The sequence below is a fragment of the Alligator sinensis genome, unplaced genomic scaffold, assembly GCF_000455745.1.
Source record: "Alligator sinensis unplaced genomic scaffold, ASM45574v1 scaffold971_1, whole genome shotgun sequence".
Lineage (NCBI taxonomy): Eukaryota > Metazoa > Chordata > Crocodylia > Alligatoridae > Alligator > Alligator sinensis.
In genome coordinates this window covers 834,696-850,547 of record NW_005842559.1, presented here as the reverse complement: position 1 = coordinate 850,547, position 15,852 = coordinate 834,696, and the positions used below count along the sequence as shown (strand labels likewise).

At 42.0% G+C, this 15,852-nt stretch overlaps 1 protein-coding gene across 7 annotated transcripts in view; it reads right to left on the bottom strand.

Annotated features, from left to right (window-relative positions):
• MYO9A (myosin IXA) overlaps window positions 1-15,852 on the bottom strand; it is a 320,527-nt gene that overhangs the window by 169,971 nt on the left and 134,704 nt on the right. For all 7 annotated transcript variants that reach the window (XM_025214001.1, XM_014524020.2, XM_014524018.2 and 4 more), the window contains one exon: window positions 3,987-4,076. In XM_025214001.1, the coding sequence (XP_025069786.1) occupies window positions 3,987-4,076 (90 nt within the window). The remainder of the gene's footprint in view (window positions 1-3,986; window positions 4,077-15,852) is intronic.

Sequence of the window (15,852 nt, the reverse complement as noted above, 5' to 3'; positions counted from 1 at the left end):
ATAGGCAGGTCCTGTCAGACCAACCTGGTCACCTTCTACGACCAGGTCACAAAATCCTTGGACACAGGTGTCGCAGTGGACACAGTCTTTCTGGACTTCAGGAAGGCCTTCAACACTGTCTCTTACCCCAGTCTCATAAAAAAATTAGGCAACTGTGGCGTCAATGCCTATACAGTCAGGTGGGTTGCAAATTGGCTGGAAAGCTGCACCCAGAGTGGTGGTGGATGCATCTTTTTTGACCTGGAGGGATGTGGGCAGTGGGGTTCCCCAGGGCTCAATGCTCAGGCCTGCACTGTTCAACATCTTCATCAGCAACTTGGACGAGGGGGTGAAAAGCACCTTGCTCCAATTTGCAGATGACACTAAGATGTGGGGAGAAGTGGGCATGCTGGAGGAGAGGGACAGGCTACAACTAGATCTGGACCGGTTACAGGTGTGGGCGGATTAGAACAGGATGGGTTTCAGTACAGACAGTGCAAGGTATTGCACCTGGGGAGGAAGAACCAGCAGCATACCTACAGGCTGGGGAACTCCCTTCTCGTCAGCACAGAGGCAGAAAAGGATCTTGGTCATTACTGATTCTAAGATGAACATGGGCCGCCGATGTGGGGCCGCAGTCAGGAAGGCTAACCGCACCTTGTCATGCATCCACAGATGCGTCATGAGCAGGTCCAAGGAGGTGATCCTCCTCCTCTAAGCGACACTGGTCAGGCCACAGTTGGAGTACTGCATCCAGTTCTGGGCACTGCACTTCAGGAGGGATGTGGCCAGCATCGAGAGGGTCCAGAGGAAAGCCACTTGCATGATCAGGGGGCAGCAGGGCAGGCCCTACGAGGGAAGGCTATGGGACCTGAACCTGTTCAGCCTCCACAAGAGAAGGTTGAGAGGTTGGTGGCCATCTACAAACTGGCCAAGAGGGACCAGCGGGCAATCGGAGAGTCCCTGTTCCCCCAAGCACTACCGGGAGTAACAAGGAATAACGGCCATAAGTTGATGGAGAGTAGATTCAGGCTAGACATCAGAAGGCACCACTTCATAGTCAGGGCAGCTAGGATCTAGAACCAACTTCCAAGAGAAGTGGTGCTCGTTCCTACCCTGGGGGTCTTCAAAAAGAGGCTAGACAGACACCTAGCTGGGTTTGTTTGACCCCAGCATTCTTTCCTGCCCATGGCAGGGGGTCGGACTTAATGATCTGCTCAGGTCCCTTCTGACCCTACCAGCTATGAAACTATGGTGGCAGCCTACAATTACATGAAAGAGGTACATCAGGACCTGGGAGAACAGCTGTTCACCAGAGCTCCCCAAGGGATAACAAGGTCTAACAGCCATAAACTCCAGGAAGACTGATTTAAACTAGACATAAGAAAAAAGTTTTTTATGGTGCGTGTGTCCAGGGTCTGGAACAAACTCCCCCCCAGAGTTGGTGCAAGCACCTACTCTGGACTCTTTCAAAAAAACAGGTGGATATATTTCTTGCTGGGGTCACTTGATCCCAGCTGACTTCCCCCCTATGGCAGGGGGGCTGGACCCGACGAGCTCATGAGGTCCCTTCCAGCCCCTAATGTCTATGAAATCTATGAAAAAGGGTACTCAGTAAAGGAACTGCAACTTTCCCAGAATTCTGTCTCTAAGCTTGCAAAAAAATCCTGTTCACAGAAGGGCTATATAGTTTTGTCTGTCAAAAGACTGAACAGTACCTGGTTCTTGATAACGTTCATCACTTAGTACAAAACCCTCTATGTAAAGCATTCCCTCGCATGCAGCTGAAACTGTAAAGGAAGGTCATCTTCTAAACCCCAAGTGATTCCAGTTATGAACAGCAATGCCCACAAATGTGGCACTGAATATGCTGAGATCAGCCAAGGAAATCCTGACTTAAGCTTACTACTAGTAGCTAAAAGGTAACAAAGTACATATTCCTCCTCCATTCATACTCTCAGAAACAATATCTGGGAACTGGGGTGCTGGAAGCACATTCATACTGTGCTGTGACTGGTACCATGGGTGTGGCTCAGTGTTGGAATAAGGGTAGTTGGAGAAAGTTTTTTCACTAGCAATACTATATTGATGTTTCTGATACCAAAAACCTCTACCTCATCACCAAATCACCCAGACAGGTTACTGAACAGCACTGGCACCAGGAATCTGTGTGGATATACTGATATCAACAATTTCTGAGTTAGCGAGGAAGCTGGTTTTGAGGTGACCAGTACCTGAATAAGTGCCAGACTGATTCTTCGGGATTTTAAATTACCCTTTCTTGAAGCAATTCTAGGGGATTCACTGATTCTTCAGGAAAAAGCTGGTAAAGGAAATAGATCTCTTCCCTTTAGAGGCTTGGTGCTACTTCTTCCTCCCTACCCCTGATATTTTATCAGATAGGAATACATTAAATCTGTGAGCAGAGGAACCAGTTTTGAGGATGGGTTCTTCAGTCTCAGGCACCCAAAGTTTAAATAGAGATCCAGTATTTTCTAAAAAAGGGACATCTTCAGACGAGACTCCCTAGCTCTTTGGATTCTCTTTGAGAAATATTTACAAATAGCATATCTGCTGCATGCCCCTAACTAAGACACAATTAGCATCTGGTATCCACAATCTCAAGATGTGTTGTTACCTTACACAAAGAGCAGTATTAATAAAAGTCCAAAATTTTATGTTCAGATATAACAACTGGCTCTGGTACTAGAGGAGTTACAAAGGATTTCTTTTTCACAGGGGAGAGAGAGGGAGAAAACCACTTGAACAATATCTAAAGCTAACCTGAATAATCAGCTGCTTTGGATAGATTTCACACTGCAAATTTTGACTCATGGCCACAGACAATGAGAAGGAACTAAGGAACAACTAGCTGGTCCTACTCTTTATGGTTTTGGGTGGAAGACAGAAGGAGACTGAGTGCAGGTAGAGCCCCAAGAGACACTGCTGAATAAGAAAATCCAGGATTCACTAAAAAAAAGAAAAAAGAAAATGAGAAAAGCCTACCTATTTTTGTTCTCTGCTACATTGTTTATTTCATGTTCTGGAAAGCACATGTTTAAAAAGAATAATTTATGCCAACACAGTAACCTGGCCTAGATTTTCATGCAGAAGTCCCAGGTTTGACTTGCTGCAGTGCCTTCCTCGTGGGTAACGGATAGCATCCACAACACACAAAGTAATCTTCTGAGCAAATTTAAGGGCTTATCTACATGGAGGGTAGTTAAGGTAAACTAACTAAAGCTGTGAAGTTATCCACAGAATTAAAGAACACTAAACTCTTGTGTGGATGTGCTCATTGAGAAAAAGGGGTCTTAATTCACTGTCGCTTAATCTCTCTTGGATCCTCCTTTAACTTCAGTGCATGTGCACAAACGTCACGCTTTTCCTTAATTTATCCTATCACCCCAGGCAGAAAGCCTTTTGGTCAAAAAGAGATGCAACAGACTCATTTACTAATGCTTAGTCCTAAGTGCTAAGGAGCCAGGATGCAAACTGTCTACACAAAATGGGACTCCTTTACGCAGGAGCATGCACAGTGCCCCCCGCAACTCCCCCCTGCAAAAGCAAATCATTCATTGACCGGTGCAGTTGCTAAGAATATCAACATTTTTTCAGCTGGGTCTCCGGAGAGGTCTTCTTTGAGATGAACAAGAGCTACAATGTGAAGAGGGGCAAATACAGACCACCACCTGAAAGTGCTCTTACTACACACACAGCATTTATCATGCATCCAAGAAGCCATTAAAACAGTTATGCATCCCTACATAACCATTTGCAATATCTGCTTTCCAAGAATGTAAACACTGCAAAAGCTATGACAGGGTGAAGGAGCAGAGTCAATTGCCTCGAGACATTCTCCTCTACCAACTTTCCCTATATTTATTTATTTTTAAAGGTCTCGAAGAGTCAGTACTGACCAAAGCTGAGTGTACATTTCAAGCTCTCACACTAGAGCACTGAAAACCACATTAACATTCCTCCAGTTTAAAATAAACACTACGTACCTCTGCTAGTTTGTATGGTAAAATGAGCTTCTCTCCCACTGTCACTGTCTTTCTGGTAACCAGTGCTTCAAACAGCATCTCTTCTTTCACCTAATGTAAATAAAAATAGCAATGTTAATCAGAACAATGCTAAAAGCAGATAAAAAGGGCCACAAGGATTTGTCAGTCATTGAAAAGCTGCAAGAATGAACCAGACGTTAGGCAGCCAATATAAATTAGCATGTCAACCTGGCACTAGAAAAAAAAGGCAGAGCTGCATGCTTAAGAGAGCTTGATTTTTCTATATTCAATTTCCAGGGTTTTGCAACTGGTCTCCTTTGTTAGCATTTGTAGCTTCGATGTTTTGGGGGGTTTTTTTGTTTTTCATTTTTTGCTTTGCTCAGTAAAAGAAAAAAAGCTCCGTGACTTTCTAGTGTGATCAGGATGGGTTACATAATAACAACAACTGAACATACTGGCAAAATGATGCTATCACTTTAGAGAGAAGCATGTTAAGTAAAACACACCAACTTGATAAGACTTTCACAGAAACAACAAAGAATCAGAGAAAATGAGGATTGGAAGGGACCTCAGGAGGTCACATCTAGTCCAACCCCCTGCTCAAAGCAGGACCAGCGCCAACTAGATCATCCCCGCCAAATCTTTGTCTAGCCAGGTCTTAAAACTGCCGAGGATAGAGAATCTACCACTTCTCTGGGTTTACTACCCTCCTAGTGATAAACATTTTCTAATATGTAACCTAAACTTCCCTTGATGCAACTTGAGACCATCACTCCTTGTTCTGTCACCTGCCACCATTGAGAACAGTCTACCTCAGGGGTTCCCAAACTGTGGGTCATGACCCCAAATGGGGTCACAACATCAGCAGTTGGGGTCAGGAGACTCCTACACCCACAGCAGGGCACAGAGATGCAACGCGGCTGGACCAGCTCCAGACAGGAGCTACCAGCAAAGTGCAGTGGGCAGGACCCAGTGCAGGAGAGAGTGCTGCCCCATCATGGCAGTGGCATGGAGTTGTGCCCCCACTGCTGCCAGGTGGGCAGGGGGTGCCTCAGCTAAGTGGTGTGATGCTCCCTCCCACACCTGATCCTGCCTGCTGGGCCGTGGAGCCCCAAGGGTGAGGGCAGCAGGGCAAGGAGCCCCAAGCCCGCAGCAGGCAGCCTGCATCCTCCCCCTACCCATGGGCTCTGCTCTGGCCCAAAAGGGAGGGGATGGGGGGTGATATGGGAACCAGCCTCCACACTCCGCTCTGGCCGCAGCTACCACTTCCTACAGGCAGCAGCCAGGTCTTGGGTGATGCTGGGGGGGAGGAAGGGCAGGGGTCTGCAGGCCCTGACTCCAGGGCACTTGGGGCAAGCAGGAAGCTGCAGGTTGGGAGCGAGTGGCACCGGCAGAGCCAGGGGGCTATGGGTTGGGATTGACAGGCATTGGCAGGCAGGACCAGGGGGCTGTGGGTAAAGAGTGAGGGGCACCTGGGTGGTGGGGGGCTGCAGGTTGGGAGCTAGGGGCCATGTTTGGGAAAAGTTTGGGAAGCACGGGTCTAGCTCCGTCTTCTTTCAAACCCCCTTTCAGGTAGTTGAAGGCTGCTATGAAATCCCCTCAGTCTTCTCTTCTCCAGAGAAAACTGGAGGCTGAATACAGAGTGAAAACAAAAATGGACTTCTCTTCTATTCTACAGTTTTAAAAAGAAACCTGTCTGAACAAAGGCTTCTTTAGCAGAAAGAAAGAAGGCACAAAACAAAATATCTTTTTTAATTGTCAAAGGGCACCAGGTGCTTGTTCTTAAAAGGAACGTATTTCTAGCCAGATGACAATCATTTTCCTAACTAGAATCATCAGAAGCTGGTTTGAGTAAAAACAAGATGCATAATACATGGGCACAACAGCAAATGGGTGAATGCTGCCAGAATATCTACCACCCTACGGAGGGATGACATACCTCACAATGCCAGAAGCCATATCCCCAGCAGTTTAACATTGGGATCACTGTACTTACAGCATCATAGGAACTGTTAGTGAAAATATTCATCTTCCGTTTCTGTGGCATTGTTCTGACCCTATTACCATAATATTCCTTTCTCTGGTAAAATTAAAAGAAAATCTAATTATATTCCTAAAAAATATTTAGTAATATTTCATGGTCATAATCACATTTCAATGTCAAGTTAGAAACAGGGCATTTATCTAGATGAAATGATCCTTGAGACGCTTTGACCGTGGATTCATATTTACAGCTCAATATTTATATGGACTAAAAGGAGCAAACGAATGACTGATCAGCAGGGCTCCCGCTGTTATACTATCTGATCAACTAATCAGGTATACAATGTATGCAGGAACTTTGCAAAGCATGTGGTATGAAAACCAAAGTCCTCAAATCCCAGATCTAGGAAGTTCTCAGTACAATCTGGATGAACTTCAGGTGACCCTCACATCATGTTTTGGGAGTGTCCCAAAGTTCTGGCCCATTTATGATTTTTGATGGACACTATCAAAAATCATAAATGGGCCAAAAGAACAACATGCATTAAAACAATGGATCGACTGAGTCACCAAAGTTTAGGGCACCTATACATGTGCAGCGAGGCTGGTCTGATGCACTATAATTACAGCACATCAGAGCAGACTCGATTAATTGAGTCTGCTGGAGCGTGGTAATTACTGCACTCCAACAGACTCCAGCATCTTGCATATCAGCAGCCCTGTTCTGAAAAATGGCAGCGGGGGCATTTAAAGCAATATCAGCAGCCCTGTTCTGAAAAATGGCAGCTGGGGAATTTAAAGCCCCCCTACTGCCATTTTTCAGAAGGGAGACACTGATACATAAGATGATCCAGGAGCTTTCATTACAGTGGCTCTCAGAGCCACTCTAAAGTGCCCCTCTTCTTTGCCCCCACTCCCAGAGCACATATTAAATGCCTTTAGAGGCCTGCCTAAGTCTCATATTGAATCAATGGAAAAGGAACCTAGAAGTCACAACAGATGAGTCAGAGTTAGGAATACAGATGCAATGCCTCTCAAGAGCTTTCATCAGTCTTGCATGGTACAGTAATATTGGAATTGAGGTTTTTTGATAGACTGAAGGTGGTAATTAAATTGTGTGATCATAGCAAAGCATCTAGCCTCCCAGCCTCAGTTTCTTGATGGGTTAAGAGAGGAGTAACATTTTCTTCACAAGAGACAGGTGAGGGTTAATGAGACATTTCTTTGCATCTGTAAGAATAACTAAAATCTCTGCAGGAATCTCTCAAAGCAAATTCTAACGAAAGGACCACATGCCTAAAAAGTCATCTGGCCTGCTCATGTAGCCTCTAAGCAGAAGTTCATTTTTATCACGTAAATGATAACTCATGAGTGGTACAGTCTCTGATCAGTTTCCACGATCTTTCTGTGAATAGAAATGTAAAAGTAAAAGCCTCATCTCCCACCATGTTTTTCTTAATTTAAAGTTCAAATTCAGTGGCAAATTTGAAACATGTATTTTAATTTGAGTTTGAAGGCCTAAAGGTAAAGAGCACCATCAGAGTTACTATTATTAAGACAAATGCTTGGTGAAAAACAACTTGCAATACCCTTCTTAATAAAAGCCACTAGAAAAATATGTTTAAAAATCATGTCCTCCAGAGTAAATGTATTACAAAACTAATAAAGCATGCCTTAGAAAGGTAACATGACCTTTCCTGAAAAGTTAGATTCATTCTCTTCATTTTCAGTTAAAGCTTTCAGCCCAAATCAATTTAGATTCACCAACTGTGCAGAGAAAGTCATGATAATCTTTCCCCCAACCCCCTAAGAGATAAATCTGCCCACTGCAGATGGACAAATTTCATTGATTTATTTTTTTCCTCAGAAAATACTGTTTAAGCGCTAAAGATTTTTTACACTGGAGTTAAAAAAAAAAGAGAGATTAAAGTGATGATACCAGCCACTGCTATAGCAATATGCCCGTGACATTTAGTTGTCTCTGAAAACAGACTAGCTATATAAAAGCAAATTTAAACAGTTTGGCTTCGTATTTTAAGACCTTTGCTTTACAGTCATACCTAGTTCATTTTAATATTCCCTGTAAGTATCATTTTGACTCAGATTAAGCAAAAAAAAGTGAACCAACTCTTAGGATCCCTGGACTTTCCCAAACCTTTACCAGCTCAACAGAAACTATGCACTAAGCACCGCATCTTCTGTTGTTTCATACATAATATGCACCACTTTGAACAGTAAAAACTATACTTTAATTCTCAATTTGAAAAATGCAAATTAAGAGGAAACATGGAATTTTGAGCTGTATATTGACTGAGAGCTAGTTTCTTTTAAAACTGGGTATCCCTAATCTCTTAGTGGTAGCCACTAAAATATTTCCACTGTGGACATCAATAATCCTAGTCAATACATTAAGAATTTGGTCATCCCATTCTTCGTGAACTCAAGAAATTCCATTCATGGAAGCCAATGCAATGAAGGTGCAGGTTCATATGCATAGTTTTGCTCTGTTTGCTGACACTGGACTTACACATAAGTTTCATGTCTCATGCTTGAAATGCCCACCACTAGCAAGAGCAACATTGGCCGACACTAATGTCGTGTGTTATCCCCTTGCAATCAAATCAGCACTTTCTCACTTTTTCATCTTCTGAAAAGAAAGAGATAGCTGGGAGGTAGATAACCAGCATGCGGTGCCTGAGTCACAAAAAGTCAAACATCAGCACCCTAGAATTAAACTCATTTATCCTCAGCAATTGCTACTGGTTTAGTTAATGGCTCTGTTTTTGTAACAAACAAACAAAACAGTATTCTGGTGACAGCACATCTTCAATAATGGTTTCCATTGCCCAAAACTAAGCAAAAAAAAGTAATCGGAGTTTAGTTTAGAGAGTATGGCTGACCATTTTCTATATAGGCTGGAGAGAATGGGAGCTTCTGAATCAACACTTAACATCTTTGTCATTTCCAAGTTCTGTGTAGTTCCTCTTCATTTCCAAGTTCCTGCCTCAGCAAATGCAAAGCAAATATCCAGGGTCATTTGCTGACTCAAATCCACAGCCAAAGGCAAAATTCATACATATTTTCAACCATGCCCAACTGCAGAGCAGTCAACTGACCTCCAGGAATTGTGAGCAAACAGGCCAGGAACAAAAGTGAGCTTTAGCCGGTCTATTATCCCACATTAAAGAGCAAACATGTTGCAGTGGGAACAATGCTAGTCTCAGTTAACAAACAAGCAGTCAGTACTCTGACTTGCTGATTATCAAGGCAACGCACAATACAATACTAACAACCATCCAGTAAACACATCCAGATCTGATATCCCAGCTATCCAGTTGAATCAGGCATACATTTATGCTAGGTTAATTTCAAATCTGACTACGCTCCAAGGCAGCCCCACAGCTGAAGAATGTCCCTTTAATGTTAAAAATATACTTGTCAAAGGAGTGGAAATATAACCCTAGAGAGCAATTCTCAAGTGATACTCATCCCATTGCCCCACAATTACTGCAGGGCTGAGTTTGGTCAGATAGATCTCAGAAATAATAAATCAAGCACTTAACTGTGACAGGATGAACACAGACAACATGTCTGGGTTTTTTTGTTCTCTGGCAATAGTCATAAGATATTTGCCTTCTGATAGCAACAGAAAATGTTAGAGGTCTCTGCTAAAGATGAACTCAGAAAATGAAGCTGCTGCTAAGGGCACTTAACACATGTCTGTATTTATTTAAGATTTCCAGAGCACATATCCTATGCTCCATCTGGCATTCAATAATTTAAATGCACAAGTACAGATTAAATAACAACCCGATCAACTGTCCATCTATGTAACCATCACCCTCTACTCTCAGACCTCCCAGTTCTCAGAAGCACAAAAGAGATAGGCTCCACAGAGGCCATCCCAAAACACAGCAAGAGTGTATATATCGCAGTTGAAGACCCTCCACAGAGAATGCCTAGCCAGGATCCCTTTTCTGTTTAAATCTGGGGCAGAGGCAGGCCCCTGTCTTGAGCACTAATCTGTAAGATCCTGTTAAATCTGTAACTGAAGAGAGAAGTAGGGTGGCGTTTTAGCCCTAGCAGAACTACAGGAGAAAAGCCCCCAACAGTTAATGAGGAATGATTATTGGTAAATAGAGCAATTCCGCCCTAAGCCCCATATAGTCAAACCCCAAGACACACGTACAGAACTCAAATGCACAGGGAGGGAGTCTAAAGTGGCTTTAGCACTGCTCTGATCCTGATCCCTCTCCAAGCTTTCTACTGGAACACAGTCTTGCCCTGAACCTCTCCAGGACTGTGCTTTAACCCTACCTCACTCATCTCCATAGCAAGAATCAGAATTGGGACTTAAAATAGCCAAAATATAGCCACTCTCACCTGTCAGCTCTAGAACAACTTTCCAGCTACTCTGGGCTTTCTATCAAAGCAGATAAAGACAGTAACTATATTACGAAAGCACCAAAAGATTCATATTAGACATGGAATTAGTTGCACTGTATTGGTTGCTGTATAAAGAAGGGGGACACTGTCTGTTGTGAAGAGTTCAGGATCTCAACAGAACATAAGTAAGGAAAGTGAATACAAGCAAACTGATGTACTGAAGTAGAGATCTAACTTTGGTGGTCACATGAGTTATTTGTCTTTATTTTTCAACTGAGATGAGAAGTAAGTAACAAGAAAATGTAATAAGGTACAAGAGAATCATCAGAGCTTGTGAACTACCCAGCCATTATCGGCAGGCAGATTTTTCTGGGGATTGTGACAGAAATCAGTCTTAAGGAAAGGCTGAAGAGAGATACAATAGTGAATGATTTTTCAGGGAACTCTCCCATGTGTAAGTGGGTAGCATGAGACAAAGAAAGCATGGGGGGTTTCAAAGTAGTAAGCTGATGGCTAGTAAAGCTGAGAGAGAATTTAGGGTTGATTATACAATATGTTACTAGCTCTGGTATGCAGAGTGGGGATTAAGTTATGAAGGGCCTTAAAAGTGAAGACAAGAAAACTGTATTTGATGAGGAGATGAAGAGACAGTCAGGGAAGAAATGAGGTCAAAGGAAGTGGCCAAGATTATTTTGGGCATCAACACTGTGAATTAATTTAAGGAAAGTTGCATGATATCAATCACAGCCAGAAGAAAGTAGGTTTCAGTACTCAAGCTATAAAATGATATGGGCTTAAATTAATCTTGTAGCTGCATGGACAGAAAAAAAAGCCAAAATTAGACATGTTGTACAAAAAAAAGTGGCAAGATTTAAAAATGACTCAAGTACACAGTTCAAGTAATACGGCCTAGTCAACAATGAAACCACCTCCCATGCAGATCAATGAAAACAGAGGTAATAACATGCTTTCTATGGGGAAAATCTCAATTTAATATTGTGTGTGAACCCTATCCAGCTATACAGTACAACAGTTTGTTACTGGATGATCTGAAGTAGCCCAACATTAACTCCTTTTATAACATCAGTGTAACTTAGTGACAAAAATGAGGCTCAACAAGGCAAAGTTCACAACTAAAAGAAATGATGTATTTGTAGAAAGAAAGCCACCTCTCTAACACAGATGATAAATGAATAGACAGGACCAGTCCTAAGTCTACTAAATTATATTACCTCAATATAGAGCTTCAATACTAATCCTTTACATACATCTTTTTAGCACCTTACCTATTCTATCGGCATTACCTTGGTCTTACTCTAACTGAGCTTCAGCCAGCTAGGCCTCCTCTGTGGGACCGTTTCTTATTTATCTATCAAGTACCTTGCTCTGAAGGTTATATAAAGACAAAAAACAATAAAGCAACAAGAGACATTTAAGTTGAAACAGGAATTGGGGTGTACAGTTTAAAAATGATCAATAATTTATTTCCAAATGAGAACGCCAGTCATCTCCACAAATAATGGAAGCATTCTTCATAAGATATGGAAAGGGCTGAACTGAAATGAGGAAAAAAAAATTGCTATACCTAGTGATGTAACTAATCCCAATGGGAAACTCAGTTAATACTTCTATTCTGAACAACAGCTGCAGAGAAAGACTTTTCATGGTCAACCACATCACTGCACATTTAATTCAAGACTTTGTTCACATATGCAGCTTTCCTCAAAAGGACAGAGGAATAATCTCCAATGATAAATCTGTCACAAATGCCCAGAAATGGGGCTCATTTCTATTCTCTAGTTTAGCCTAAATTTGTAGTTAAGATAATCTCAGAAAGTTGTTTGAGTTACAAAACATATCAAACTGGCTGTAAAGTCATGACCAGTGATCTAGATTATTACTGACTTGGAATAATGGGAATTTTGGGATGTGTTCCCAACTATTACAGGTAGCTATTAATTAGTATTTGTTATACTTAAGTAGGAACATGAAGGAGTAAAAAGGGGGCAAAAAAACAAACAAACCTGAAACAAAAAGCATTCAAAACCACAATATAAAACATCAAAGCTCTGCAAGACCTTATGAAGGTTCAATCCATTACTAAACTAGTAAGAAAGCTGTAACACACTTTTGCTATTTATCTAGCATAACAGGCATCTGAAATGGTCAGAACTTTGACAAAAACAACAAAGTGAAATCTGCTACAGCTGTTACACAGTGGAAGGCAATGCAAACTGTAGAAGCAGTAGTGAAAGAGGGAGACAGAGTAAGAACAGCTCTGAACAGCATCAGAAAACCAGCTTTATTTGTTGCGCTTCCTTCACTGACAGCGAAGGAGGAAGATTAACAAGTCTAACAAGGCTGAAGGCATGAATGGGACAGAAGAACCTGTTTCTTTAGTTCATGTATCACATGCCACACTCCTACATTGTGCTTCATGCCTTTTTTCTAATTAACAAGGAAGTCTTAAATTCTTTAGGTAAATAAACAAACAAGCAAACCCAGAAAGCTTATAAGACTTTGTGTTTTATTTATGGAGGACAATCCACAAGGAGAGTGAAATAATTGTTTTATAAAATGGATGTAGATTTAAGAGTTCACTGACTGCCATAGATAAGTTAAACTGAAGTGGCTGCTTGACTCAATCCTTAAAAAACAGTGAAGAACGACAAGGCAACTCCTCCATCGCTATAAATGTCAACACAACTAGACGAGGGAGGTGGCAGCATGCAGACAGCCAGAAGGTTATGCAGACTCCCACAAAGGCTGGTCAGATGCCAAGACAGGCTAAGCATACTTCTCCACTAATGCTGGGCTATGATTATGTTATAGCAGCTAAAGAAAAATGAACTATTTCTGACATGAGAGCTAGGAAACACAGATCTTTGCCTCTTTCTGGCCCACCTCATTTTTGAGGGCTAGAGTATACTTTTTTACTACTCATCCAATAACTGATTGGTATAAAACTAAAAGGCTCCTATCAGACATCGATTTAATTGCACAATGAGAACTGAGGAATTTTATCCTGGACCCCTAAAGTTGTGCATCTTGCCATGACAGATGTTCAAGAGCACCTTGTTACAATTTATCACCGATTAACACAATCATGAATAAATGTAATGTCTGCCAGTAACTGAAGATAGCAATGAAGTCAACTATCTCCTGCTTCCTAAAATCAAACGGATGGCCATACCCTAACTCTGAGATGACGACATACCTACAGACCTTTGCCCTTCAAAATGATGTCTGGTTAATGAAGCAACTTCTCAACTGCTATTTGGCAGATTTCTGTGGTGGGAGCCAATTCTCCCTCCACCTATAATAAAAACCTATACTATAGGCAGTGTACAATGGGTTCTTAATCTGATATATTTTGTACAACCTGAATACAACCTGTATTCAGTCAGTTAATAGAGCATATAGGCACTTCTCCTCATGACATGTGTATATTTGAAAAAACAGACTGCAAGCACAGAAGAACAAACGTTTTATTTTTCCTATCCAAAACAGAGTTTTAGAGCTCCTATTACAAGGTAAGTTACGGTGTTACCTCTCCCTAACACAAAAGACAAGCTGGAAAGTTCTGTCTCCTGGTAAATGCAATCTGCCGACAACATCAAGAAAGTAAGCCCAAAAAGAGTACAGAATACTGTTTATCATAATGGATAATCTGAAAGAGATCAGAAAGAGCACAACCATTTATTCAGGCATCAGGAAAGGTATTTAAAATGGTAAATTCAGAGAAACTTTCACCCAAAGTTCACAGGAATTTTATAATTTTAAGATTCAGATGCAGACCTTACAAAAGGCAGGTAAGTACTATCAGCTTTTCTTTTTTTGTTGTTGTTGTTGTTGGGGTTTTGTTTTGTTTTTAAACAAACAAGGAAATGGTCCTGGAGAAGAAAACAGACTTGATCATTTGCTGTCAAAAGTTTTCAGTTGTGAGTTCAGATTAAATAGTTCCCCAGCACACTCAAATATATTTAAAAACGTAAATTATGCATGCAAATAAAAAGAGCTACACTAAGTCCCTACTTCAGAGACCTTCTTGATTGGCATTACATAGGAGTGATGGAAACAGGTGGATACCAGTGAGCCCATAAGTGGGTGCTTACAGGCTTTACACCATAAAAAAATCCTTCCAACTTCTGCTTGAAACCTGTTGGCACAAAACTGCTCCCTCCTCCTGTAACACCTTCACTATTTTTACAGAATTCCACGTCTGGTCAATTCATCTGGCAACACTGACATCATCCTCCAGCACTGTCTTTCAGTGAAGTTTAAACAAAGGCCAAGAAAAATCTGCCAAACCCTCACATAATCCATATAGTATGTCTATTATTGAAAAAAGTAATTGAGGTCTTGCTGTAAATGAAACTATAATCCACAGAGTCTGGCCAAAATCCTATGCAGTCGTTTGCTTTTCCAGCAAATGCTCAGGCCGAATGTTTTAACAAATCAAAAATGTACTGTACATTGGAAGGCGTTTCACTACCTAAGAACAATGAGGTCCATTTCAGTACTTTATCATCTTCTGCATTCCTTCACAACTGCCAATATTAGCGTTACTTTTCAGGGGCATAGATAACTTTCTTACATGGGGAAGGGGTCTGACAGTATTAAAAAAGAAACAAAAAATAAGAGCATCTGAACATTGACATTACACTAGCTGATTGTTGTAACAGAGACAGTCCCTAATAAGTCGTGGTATGTTCTCCTCAGGCCGAGAGTAATTTTCTAATGGTCTTAGCTGTTTTATATCCCTCTCTTTCCCCCAGGATACCAACTTGGTCTTGGTAGCCGAGGTCAGTCTGAAAGCATCCTCTCGAGGGCAAGCACTAACTATTTTCTACTCTGGATGGGTAATGATTCAGGAAGCAAGGTCTCTTTCTCTAGTGAGGTGCATTTGCTTGTGCCAAAGTAAGGCTCACCTGTCTATGTCTCCTTTACTCCTACTAAAACCAAGGTATCCACATCTTCTTGTAAGAAATACTAATCCACCCTCTCTCTCCCTCTGCATGAGGACTTCTGGTCCCTCTGTCTAAGCATACCCGAGATGGGTCTAGTCAGTTATCATTCCTTTGGGGCCGACTCCCAGAGCCTCCCAGCTGGCTCCTTTCTTCTTCCCTCCCTTCTTTCGCACAAGAGGCCAGGGAGCCCATGTGAAGTCTCTCCCCCAGCAGGGTTTCAGAGTAAGAGGAACCCAAAAGATTATAAGTAAAACGAGAACAATTGTTTTCTAGTCAAATCAACAGATCATGCATGGGCTGTTCCCTCTCTTCATCAGTCCCATGGGACGCCCATGCCCGCTACAGGGCCGGGAAGTCCGGGTGAGGGTGATCCCCTGCCCTCCATTAATGCTGACTTTCTGAAGGAGCATCTTGAGAAGCTGGATACCTTCAAGTCAGCCGGCCCTGACAATCTTCACCCCAGGGTACTCAAGGAGCTGGCGAGCATCATAGCCCAGCCTCTAGCACAGATCTTTGAAAACTCTTGG